The sequence below is a fragment of the Pistacia vera genome, unplaced genomic scaffold (assembly GCF_008641045.1).
Source record: "Pistacia vera cultivar Batoury unplaced genomic scaffold, PisVer_v2 Contig143, whole genome shotgun sequence".
NCBI lineage: Eukaryota > Viridiplantae > Streptophyta > Magnoliopsida > Sapindales > Anacardiaceae > Pistacia > Pistacia vera.
In genome coordinates this window covers 781921-793469 of record NW_022195500.1, presented here as the reverse complement: position 1 = coordinate 793469, position 11549 = coordinate 781921, and the positions used below count along the sequence as shown (strand labels likewise).

Below are 11549 nucleotides of genomic sequence, written 5' to 3'. Positions count from 1 at the left end.
TTCCCTCATGCTTGCTTCATACAGTGTTTGAGTATTGTTAGCTTCTCAGTCTTATCTCCATTTCTGATGATTTTCTGTTCTATCTCTTTTGCTTTATTTTTTCTATCCCTTCTCATATTTATATATCTATCTCTTATGTGTAAAATATTCATTTTAAACAGTATGATGCTATGCACCACTCATTAGATGTGATATGCAATCATTAGATCTGAAAGGTTGACTCTCTAGAATTGATATATTCTTTGGCAATTATTGACTTCTCTGAAATTATATAATTTCCTAGAAGTTTAACCTTTTTTTGTTCAATTGAATTTTCAACGAAATTGAATCTATATGACAAGGAAATACTATAACAAAATAGACATCACATGTAAATTCCAAATATACAAAACCACGTCTTACATAAAACAAGCATACTAATTCCTGCAGGAAAAATAAGACTTTCCAATATTCTAGTGAAGTCAAGTCCTAAAGGATCATACTTTTCAATTGAAGATGCAAGCAAGCTATCTACTTTTGATCAATGATTAAATCATCAAGCAAAAGTTCATCAAATTCAGAAGTATATTCAAATCTCCTCTCTCTGCAGTTGTTAGTGTAAAACAGGAGTTACAAAGTTTATGCAAGCCAATATTCAAAAGCCAAACGACATCGTGCAGTTGCCTCCAAAACATTCAGTCAAGTTCAAAGATTTTTGGCTTGATCTGACAAGTTATTGACTTCTTCTCAATTATAATTTCCAAGAACTTTACCCTTTTGTCTGTGTAACTTCATTGACCATTGATACCATAACTTCATTGACCAATGATACCATATGACAAGGAAATATTATACCAAATTAAATAAGGAATCTATATATACAATCCATAAACCAACCACCCAAAAAAATAAAAAAGGAAAAGAAAATTTATCATTACCTGATTGTGATCATCAGTCTCCTTAGCACACTTGATTTCTGAATCAATAACCTGTAGCAGAGACTCATCAAAACTAGGCTTTTTAGTCACAACATCTGAAGAGAAATGAAGTTGAGGCACAAAAGGGCTCAAAGTTTGCAAGCTGCAGTTTGCAAAAATGTAGAGCAAAAAGGCAGGATTAAGATTTTGATGATCTATGACATTAAAACTTATGGTTTCTTTCTTTTATATTGTACAGTTTGCTTCTAAAACGGTTATCTCATAATCGTTTAAATAGTTGAACCATGTCTAAATATAATGAATTAAAGCAAAACTAAGCATCTTTTCACGTTTTGAATTTTGGTGCACCCTCTTTCGTTAATTATATGGAAATGTCAATGCAAGGAGAAATTCCTTAACCCACATGTTTAAATATAGTCCATTATCTCTCATGCATAATTTGACCCAACTATATGTAATGTTTCATATCAAACATTTATAGCAGAATATGCATTGAACTATGAGGCAAATGGGTAAATATTTGTATATTAATGTTGAATTTGAGGCATGCATGCAAGAAGATGACTGCATGTAATATCCAGCTATGTAGTCTTCTTGGAAAGAAAAAATTATAGTTTAAGTACCACTCAATGGTGCTATTTTTAGTACATTTCTATTTTACAAACTAACCTTAACAACACTTAAAAACTTCGACCCCTTGCATGTTTACATAACAAGCAAGAAAGAGATCATCTTAGAAATCTAAGAAAATAAAATTAAAATCACACTAATAATTTACTCACTTCAATTGAGTAGCTTTCTTTCCCCTCTTACTCAAAAATGTAGAACAAAAATGCAGAGAAAAAATGCAAGAAAATGATTCACCTGAATCGTAGCTTCACTGGTTTGCCTCTTAAAGGATGAGGGCTTCGATTTAGGGTTCAATAGGTTATGGGTATTGGAGATTTTAAGCTAAAAATTTGATGAAACCAATGATTTTCACTAGATTTTTCTGAATGAAGATGATTAAGTGTAGGGTATTTTGTTTGAATGAGTAGGTTGGATGAGTTGAAAATACTCTAAGTGTAGGGTGGTGTCATTGACATAACGAAAATTGTTATAGAGGGAAGTTTGTAGCTGAAATTTTAGTGAAGAAGAAAAATTGAAAAAGTGGCGTGAAGAAGATGAGTGAATGAGGTATTAGGTATTTTTTTGGGGGGGGGGGGGGGGGAATTTTGTTTGGCAGGTAGACAACCATTTTCCCGGTTAAAGTTTAAGAAAATAGTATTTGTTATTATATTTTGATTTAGTAACATTTTTAAGTGTTACAATATTTTAATTTAGTGAAATCAATATTATTTCAATACACGCAAATTGCCTACGGGCCGAGACGCGCTGCCCCCTGTACCCCTACCCATTGACCAGGCAACGAGACTCCCGAATGCGTATGTGTGACCCCTTATTGTTGAAGTGGTGGACAACTCCAACACTTGGGAGACGAAACGACACCAAAAAGTGACGAAATCACACCGAAAATTAAGGTGAAGAGTCAAGACAGTGAAATGGTTTTTTCAGGCGAGATTTCTAGTCAGGGAAGGTGGATGACCTTAGGGAGTATGGACCAGCCCCTAGAATGTCTAGAAGTTGTCGAAAAACTAAGAAATTAAAGTCATCGAGAAGATGAATGGTCACAGATGGAGGAAGCTTAATGGTTGTTGGAATCCAGGAAGGTCTTACGTGATGATGGCCGGCCATTGGAGAAGGAAAATGATTGTCGAAGGTGGAAGTTGGACGGTCTCTGGAAAATGGATGAAGATGGGTGGACGTTTTTGGCTTTGCATAACCTTCCATCTTCCTTTTATACTATTTGTAAAAACATGTTAGTTTGGTCCCTATATGAATGAGAAGTAACAAAGTAAAGCCCAAATAGTAAATTTGACCCCTAAACAATAAAAATGAGACAAAATCAGCCTCATTTCATATTGGCGGGAATAATATTTTGTTTTCCCGTAAATAATTGGGTTTATGGTAATACTTATAAAATGTTACTGTATTTTGATTATATGGTAATATTATAAAAAAGTTACAATATTATTAGGTTTATTGTAACACTTTAAAAATGTTACTGTAAATATATTTTCCATAACATTTAAGAAAAAGAGTTACCATTAATATAAAATGTATTACAAAAAGTTAAAGTGTTACATATAAAAATTGTTATCGTAATATTTTAACATCAAGTGTTACTATAGATAATCTACGGTAACACTTTAAGAAAAAGTGTTACTGTCTAGTGTTACCATAAGCCATTTTTATTGTAGTGCCCTGAAAACTCACAACATTACCTTAGACCCCTCAATTATCATAAATTATTATAAGGATCTCATGCCATCTATTTTTGCCGTTAACTCTAAATAGGAAAGGGTAACCAAACTTCTCCTTTGAGAATAATAAAAAATGGAAAGTGCTACTCTAGAGATAAACAAATGAATTCCAAAAACTTTGTGTAAGAATTAAAAAAAAAAAATTAATTTAATTAAATTTAAAAATAAAAAATATATAAAATTGAAAACAATCTTTAAAAAATTAAAATAATAATCAGAAAATAAAAAATAAAAAAAAAACTATAAAACACTAACTGAAGATCTGAACAATTTATAAAAAAAATCTGAAAGAATTAAAAATTGAAATAATTCTAGAAAATTAAAACAAACTATCTAAAAAATTTTAAAAAAAAAAAAAGAACTTAAAAATATGAAAAATAGAAATAAATTATCTAAAAAATGCAAAATGAATCTGGAAAAAAAAAAAAAAAAAAAAGAGAAAACTGAATATAGGATCCTCAAAAATTGAAAAGAAAAACGAGAAAAGTAAAATACTTAAATCATTAAAAGAATTATGAGAAATTTAAATAAAAAACCTAAAAAATAGAAATCAAATAATTTTAATTTACAAGATATTTTAAATTTTAGGATTATTTATTTTTCATGTTTTTTGATCTTTAAAGTCTATTTAAAATTTAAAATTATTTATATTTTACATATTTTTTAGTTTTTTTTCCAATTTTAATGGTCCTATCTCTAATTTTATTTTTAAAAAAAAAAACTAAACTTAATTAATTTGTAAGAACAAAAAAAGTATAATTTTTTAATAAAAGTAAATTTATTTATGATTCTGTATTATTTTTTTTATTATATTCTTATACAAGGGATGAGTGCCTTCTGATCGACTTGATGTTGTCTTTTGTTTTATTTATTATTAACTATAACCAGTGGCTTTATGAGAAGAAATTAACAAAGGGATAAAACAATTATGCGAATTATCCAACCATTTCTCTTGGCGTCAGTTTGACCGTTAAATCTAAAAGTGATTGATTTTGACCATTAAATGACAATATTATCTTTTTTTTTTTAAAGAATTTTTAAATTCAAAAGAAAAGACTAATTTTTTTAAAAAAATTTCTCAAATAAACCAATTTTATTAAAATTATGTTAAATTCATGAAAAAAACTTAAAATCATAATCTTTTTGGAAAAATAAAAAAAAAAACTACCCAAGTTCAATATTTCTTAAAAATTTATATTTTGGGTTTTTTCAACTGCTAATTTTTTTTTTACGTTTTAGGTAATTTTATTGAATTTTTTATGTTGAGTTAATTTTTTTAAATAATTTCAGATATTTTTCTTAATTTTGTAGAAACTCGTTTTTAGGGATAACTTGGTCATTGTATCAGACAAAGTTGGTCAACAATTAGATTTGATGGCAAAAACTGACAACAGAGAAGGTGATTGGATAATTCACATAACCAAGGGACCAACTTGTCAATTTAAAAAACCACAGGGGAGACGAGGATTTAACCTCTTAACATTAATTAATTCCTTGTTTCCCAGTAGAAATCTGGCTTCATTTCAGTAAAATCTTACCTAGAATATTTGTTAACAAGTTCACTAAGATTTTTCCTAGTCCCAAATGTAACATTATAATAGAGAGAACACTTGGTTCATTATTTGATACTTTTTAGAATAATATTTTAAAAAAAGTAATATTTGGTGATTTTTATGATATAGGATTTAGAAATTAACAAAAATACCTCATAGGTCTGTTTATTTATTAGACACTTATATAATAAAATATTAGAAATTAATAAAAATACTCCTACCTACCCATTAAATACCGACAACTAACCACCACCGCTGGAGGGTGGTCAGAGTCGTTGTATCGGCGCACGACCGGCTGGATCTGGCCTATCGTGCGCCGATATAGCATTTTTCGACCAGATCCACGGTAGATTTGGCCGAAAAATGCCAGATCTACGGCTATGTTGCTTTTTTTTGTTTTCTTGTTATCGTCATATAAAAGCATTTAAGATAATAATAATTATATTTTAAAAAAATTATTAAAGAAAATGACTATCTTTGTCTTTTAATTCTTCTCACTTCTAAGCACGACAACTTTCAATTTCATTAAGCTTCAGCCAAATTTCTGTAAGAGTTTAAGTTAATTTGCAGGCAAGCATATATATATTTATGGCAAGCATCGATGTGATCATTGGCAAGGTCCAAACATCCATACTTCCTGGAAGTTGCTATGAATGAAGACCTCACATGCATATTAAGTTTTTTTTATAAACGATACCATCGAGTAATCCGCAATCTGCTAGATAAAACAAGCTCTAGCGAAGACAATTAAATGTGTCTATTTGTCAACAACAATGAAACAATTTTGTTGCCATTTGACTAAATCGAATTTCGATGCAACCAAATTTATGAATTAACATATTCATGCATGTCATTTTCCATATCATTCTCACATAAACTATACTCTATATATAGGTTGCCATAAGAAGGTTGATTGATAGCATACCCAAACTAGCCTGTGTCTTGCCTTAGCATTTGACATGAAAATTTTGGGTTATTCAATATGGCATTTTCTCATATTTTCTCTTTGTTTTCAGTTCCGATTCAAGTTAATCGACACAGAATTTGCAGAATCAGACTTGTTGGTAAATATTGGTGTTGTTCTTGATCTGAACTCATCAGTTTCTGCCATGGAAAATATGTGCATGTCCATGGCAATCTCGGATTTTTATGCTACTCACTCTAACTATCGAACGAGATTATCTCTGAACTCTATGCACTCGGAGAATGTCATTGGCTCGACTTTTGCGGGTAATTTTTTTCCTCCACTTCTTCTATACATAAATTTAGTAGAACAGTCTGCATATGTCCGGGGGGATCAATTGAATCACTTCATTAATGATTTTTTTTCATCATAATATACATTACAGATTAATAAAACATCAAATCTTTGAGTTTGATAATATCAATAATTGAAAACTCACAATAACAAACCTCAAATCTTCACAAAGAATCCTCTTTTAAAGTAACAAATCTTTGGTTGAATGGGTATTAATTGCGTTTAATAGATATCAATAAGCGATTTTGTAAAATATGAGATAAAAATGTTGAGTTTTAGGAGAGAAATAAGATGAAGGCTATACATTTATGAGAGAAACAAGAAAATAAGAAACTGGTGGTTAGAGTTTTGTATGTGAGTTCTTATATAAAGTAAAAATGATAACACTTAATGAAAAATGTGTTAAAAAAAATAAACAACAATAATAATATATACAAAATAAGTGTTGTCTTTTTTGTCTTAGAAAATATAGTATAAAATTACCTAAAATTTAAAGATTACGCTTAATTAGAAAAATGTTAGCTTTTGTTTTGCACATATGACACTTAAAATTTTAAAGCGACAATTAAGTTTATAGATAATGCTTAATTAAAAAATTTCATTTTTTAAAGTGTTAACTTGATAGCATTTTTTAGTCTCATACAGTTTACAGTAAGACCTTTCTAAGTTATACTTTATATAAGAATAACCTTCTTATAATTATAAAAAATTTAGGTCCCAACTTGGGTTAGTTATAAATAAGAATAAACTTCATATTGTAATAAATTATAATTTTTTTAGATCTCATTTTAAGAAACTTGACTCCACATAATAATAGTTATCTATACATAAAAATAAACACATTAAAAGTTTAACATGAAATAAAATGTTTATCTAAAGTTATTTGGAGCATTAATTATTTATACTTTATAGTTGTTACCACATCTTTGAACATACAAGTGTGTAATAATTTGTTAACATTGATACCTTTTTGTTGAAGCCAAAATGTTTTTAGGTTTTCAAATATGTTTAAAACTTCTTGGCACAAAACTTCATATTATCATCTTCAAGATTATATCATTTCTGTTCTTGTCTAATTATAACCATGATTTCTTCTTTGCATATTCCCAACACTACATAGGTACATGTACTAGTTTTTTTTGAAACCATGTCTATATCTTTTATTAATTTATATACCTTGGATTTGACATGCTCTGTTAATTAATTATTAATGTAGTGCATACTTTACCTCTATACCAATTGCACTAAAGAAAATTAAGTCAAAATAATAATTTTTGTAATTATACTTCTATTCAGTTATAACCAACTTATAATAATAAAATTAATTTGGTCCTATCGTTATAATAGAGAGGTTTTACTGTAATTTGTTATTAGATATTGATCATTTACAAATTTTTTGGGACTGGATGCAGTTGTGGACTTATTGAAGAACGTTGAAGCACATGTGATCATAGGGTCAGAATTGCTTGTTGGAAAGACATTTCTGGTGGAGCTAGGACAAAAATCTCAGGTGCCCTTTGTTTCATTCTCCAACTTAGGCCCTACGATTTTTCCCACACAAAACCCTCAAAACTTTTCCTCGTCGGTGAAAGCAATTGCAGCCATTTTACAAGAATTTGAATGGAGTGAAGTTGTTCTTATATATGAAGATACTGAATATGGCAATGGGATCATTCCTTATCTGGTTGGTGTTTTCCAAGACATCGGCATTCGGCTCTTGCACATTAGTGCAATCTCTAATTCAGCTGAAGATTTTGAAATTTTAAGAGAATTGAACACATTAACAACCATGCAGACAAGAGTTTTCATTGTGCACATGAGTACTCCTAAACTTGGGTCCCGACTTTTTGTTCTTGCTTATAAGGCAGGAATGCTGAGTAAAGATTATGCTTGGCTCATCACTGATGGCTTGTCGAACTCATTAGATGTCATGGATCCTAGGGCAATTGATTTGATGGAGGGTGTGTTGGGCATTAGGCCTCACATTCCCAAGTCAAAAGATCTTGAAAATTTCAAAAAGAGATGGAATAAAAACCTCCATTTGATGAAGCAAAATAGTCTAGCGTCCGATCAAGTAAGCATATTTGGTTTGTGGGCGTATGACACCATATATCTATTGTCAATGGCAACTGAGAAGATTGGCCTGATGAATACTAGCTTTTTTAAGGCAAATTATAGCGAAAATTCAATAGATCTTGCAAATCTAGGTGTTTCACAAATTGGTCCAAGACTTGTAAATGAAATTTTGGGTACAAAAATCAAAGGATTGAGCGGAGAATTTCACTTGTTTAATGGACAGTTGCAACCTTCAGCCTTCGAAATTTTCAATATGATCGGAACAGGAGAAAGAGTTGTTGGTTATTGGACTCTTGAAAAAGGCTTATCCCGAAACTTAGGTTCAAATAAAGGACCAAGAAATAAGCTGAAAAAGATTTTATGGCCTGGAGACTCGATAACAATACCAAAAGGTTGGGCTGTACCAGAACTGAAGGTAGCGATCCCGAAGAAAATGGGGTTTACTCAATTTGTGGAGATACATAGTAATCCTCATACAAATGAGACAAAATGCCTTGGGTTCTCCTGTGATGTTTTCTTTGCGGTTTTGGAAACATTAGATTTCCCGGTTCCTTATAAATTTATCCCTTTCATTAATGAGAATGGAGAGAGTGCTGGTACTTACAATGATCTTCTCTATCAGCTTAAAGAAAAGGTAAGATCTCTAACTATAAATCTATATTTTATAACTATATATACATGAAATTTCTTTTTTGCAAACGTTCACGTTTCTTTAAAATTTAGACTCCAATTATCATTATAAATATGTATAGAATAATACTAATATTGAATTAATATATTTTTTTGTCCATGAGAGAATGTAGAAAGTGGATCTTGTGGTGGGAGATACGACAATTGTGGCTAACAGGACATCATATGTTGAGTTCACATTGCCATACTCAGAGTCTGGTGTGATCATGCTTGTTCCAATTAAGCGTGATAAACGCAAAAACCTGTGGATTTTTGTACAACCTTGGCACTGGGATCTTTGGTTGGCATTCATCACGACTCTCATCTTTATAGGATTCGTAATTCTAATCATGGAGATGAAGCCCCAAACAACCAACACAACGTTCCAAGGGCCGCTTAGGCGTCAACTTAGCATGATCTTCTATTTTCCATTTTCATCTGTAGTCCTTCCACAAAGTAAATCTCTAATCTTCATCTTCATTTTTCTTTCCATTCATTTCTCTACAAAGCATATGTTATGTATTTGTTGATAACAGGAGAGTCGATGGTCAGAGACTGTACGAGGTTTGTATTGGCAATATGGTTAATCTTGACAATTATTCTTATGCAAAGCTACACAGCAAGCTTATCTACAATGTTAACAATCGAGGAATTGCGTCCTACATTTGTCAGTGTGAATGAGCTCAGAAGAAAAGGTTGCTTTGTTGGATACCAAAATGGCTCATTTGTGAAAGATTTATTAGTGCATCAGTTGATGTTGAATGCGTCCAAGCTCAAGCCATATGACACCGTCCTAGACTATTACAAAGCTTTGTCCGAAGGAAGTGAAAACGGTGGAGTTTCTGCCATCTTTGATGAAATACCCTACATTAGGGTTTTTCTAGCTAAATATGGAAATAAATACATGATGACCGGCCCAACACACCGGACCGATGGCTTTGGCTTTGTAAGTACATTAACATAATACATTATTTCTATGTTTATCTAATAAAATCTTATAGCTGCGGATCACAGAGATTATCTGATATATAATATTTTAAATTCATTGTATTTCAGGCATTTCCGTTGGAATCCCGTCTAGTCTCTCATTTTTCTCGAGCAATTTTACGTGTAAGAGAAAACAAAACAATGGATGATATTGAGAAAAGATATTTTGGTCATGAACTTACTTCTCAGAGTCATGCTGATCCAATTGCTACAAGTAGTCCAAGACTCGGTTTGTATAGCTTTGGAGGTCTCTTCATCATCACAGGGGTCGTGACAATATTAGCCTTGATCGTATCAGAAAGTTACATTTGGAGGACTGTTAGAACGGTAAGAGAATGTAGCCAAAGATGTCTTTCATCCAAAGAACCAAATAATACCAAAGAAGCTGCAGTTGAACCAACAACTGAGAATGAGATGAAAGCCATTGAACAATCCCCTGTGCAAGAAATTGAGAATTCTGAGAAAGCTATTGCCAGCACGTCGAACCAGATTGAGGAAAATATTTCTCCACAGCAAGAGATCATAGAAGAAAACAACTAAGGTGGATGTGAATGTAAATTTAATTTGTAAATATGTCCAAGAATTCAAGTATTTTCAACATTTCTTTATGATTTTCATTGAAGACAATGCCTTCAAGAAAAAAAAAAAAAAAACTTAAAAAATGTCATCTCCAAATTTCTGTGTTTAAAAATATATAAATCATTAAATCACCTTATTATACTATTTTTAAATCTGACTAACATGACATAGCATAGTCTGATTAAGTGGTTACTAAGACAAGTGTGAGTAAAACTTTCTCTCCATTAAATTAAGTACGTGAGCTTTCAGAGTCTCCCAAAATCTGATTAACATGGGCTTGTGGCGCAGCCCATTATACGCTTTTATTGATACTCGATTTTATCACCAACTATTCGCACATGCAAAGTGCTAAGTGGATTTAGAAATTACACGTGAACTGGAAAATGAAACAAGTAAACGGGAGATGATTTTTAAAGTGGATTGGATGCTCAAAGCGAATCTTATGTCCACTGTCTTTTTATTTATTAAAGAGTACAATCGGGTCACATGTAGTAATCTAAGAGAGCAAAATACACAGAGAGAGAGAGAGAGAGTTTATGTTATCAGAACTAGAGATTTGAAAAATAGAGGGGAGCTCTCTATTTATAGTAAGAGGTTTTAGGTAATGATTATGGGTCTTTCAGCGAGCAGGTGTTGTACAGTTTCTACCCTGATTCTCATTGGTCGGTTGCACGAAAGATATCCGTAAATCGCACAGGGCCTCAGCAAGTGGGTGACTCCTAGCCACTCACTCGCCAGGCCTTTACCAGTCAAGCAGATGACAATCTTACTCCTTTGTCCTTGGACGACGTGGTAGTACCTAAACGGTACAATGCCTTCCTGAATTCTGATTAATCCTTGTTGATGTAAGCCTACATAAGCCCTGATCTTTTTAAGCATAACAACTTTTTCTTTTGTTATCTTTCAATAACTTGTCATTGCTAATTCTATGTTTCCATGGCTTTTGTAGGTTGCCCAGTACTTAATTTTGAGGTCCTGTCAATCCTTGGTCCACTAGATATCTTCATATCCTCTTCTGGGTCTGTCTAAAATTTTTTATTTTGTTAACGGGTTCTTTTTACTCTTTCTCATATTCAGATTTGGCTTTTTGAGCAGAAGGATTTGGGGATACATGTTTGAAGTTTTATTTGTTACAAAATCCGTTCTT

At 31.5% G+C, this 11549-nt stretch overlaps 1 protein-coding gene across 1 annotated transcript; it reads left to right on the top strand.

Moving 5' to 3' along the window:
• Nucleotides 1-5792: 5792 nt before the first annotated feature.
• On the top strand, nt 5793-10363 carry LOC116123567 (glutamate receptor 2.2-like). The gene is made up of 5 exons (XM_031409317.1): nt 5793-6063; nt 7504-8801; nt 8971-9292; nt 9373-9782; nt 9893-10363. The coding sequence occupies exons 1-5, from the start codon at nt 5793-5795 to the stop codon at nt 10361-10363; spliced, it is 2772 nt and encodes a 923-aa protein (XP_031265177.1).
• The last annotated feature ends 1186 nt before the right edge of the window (nt 10364-11549 follow it).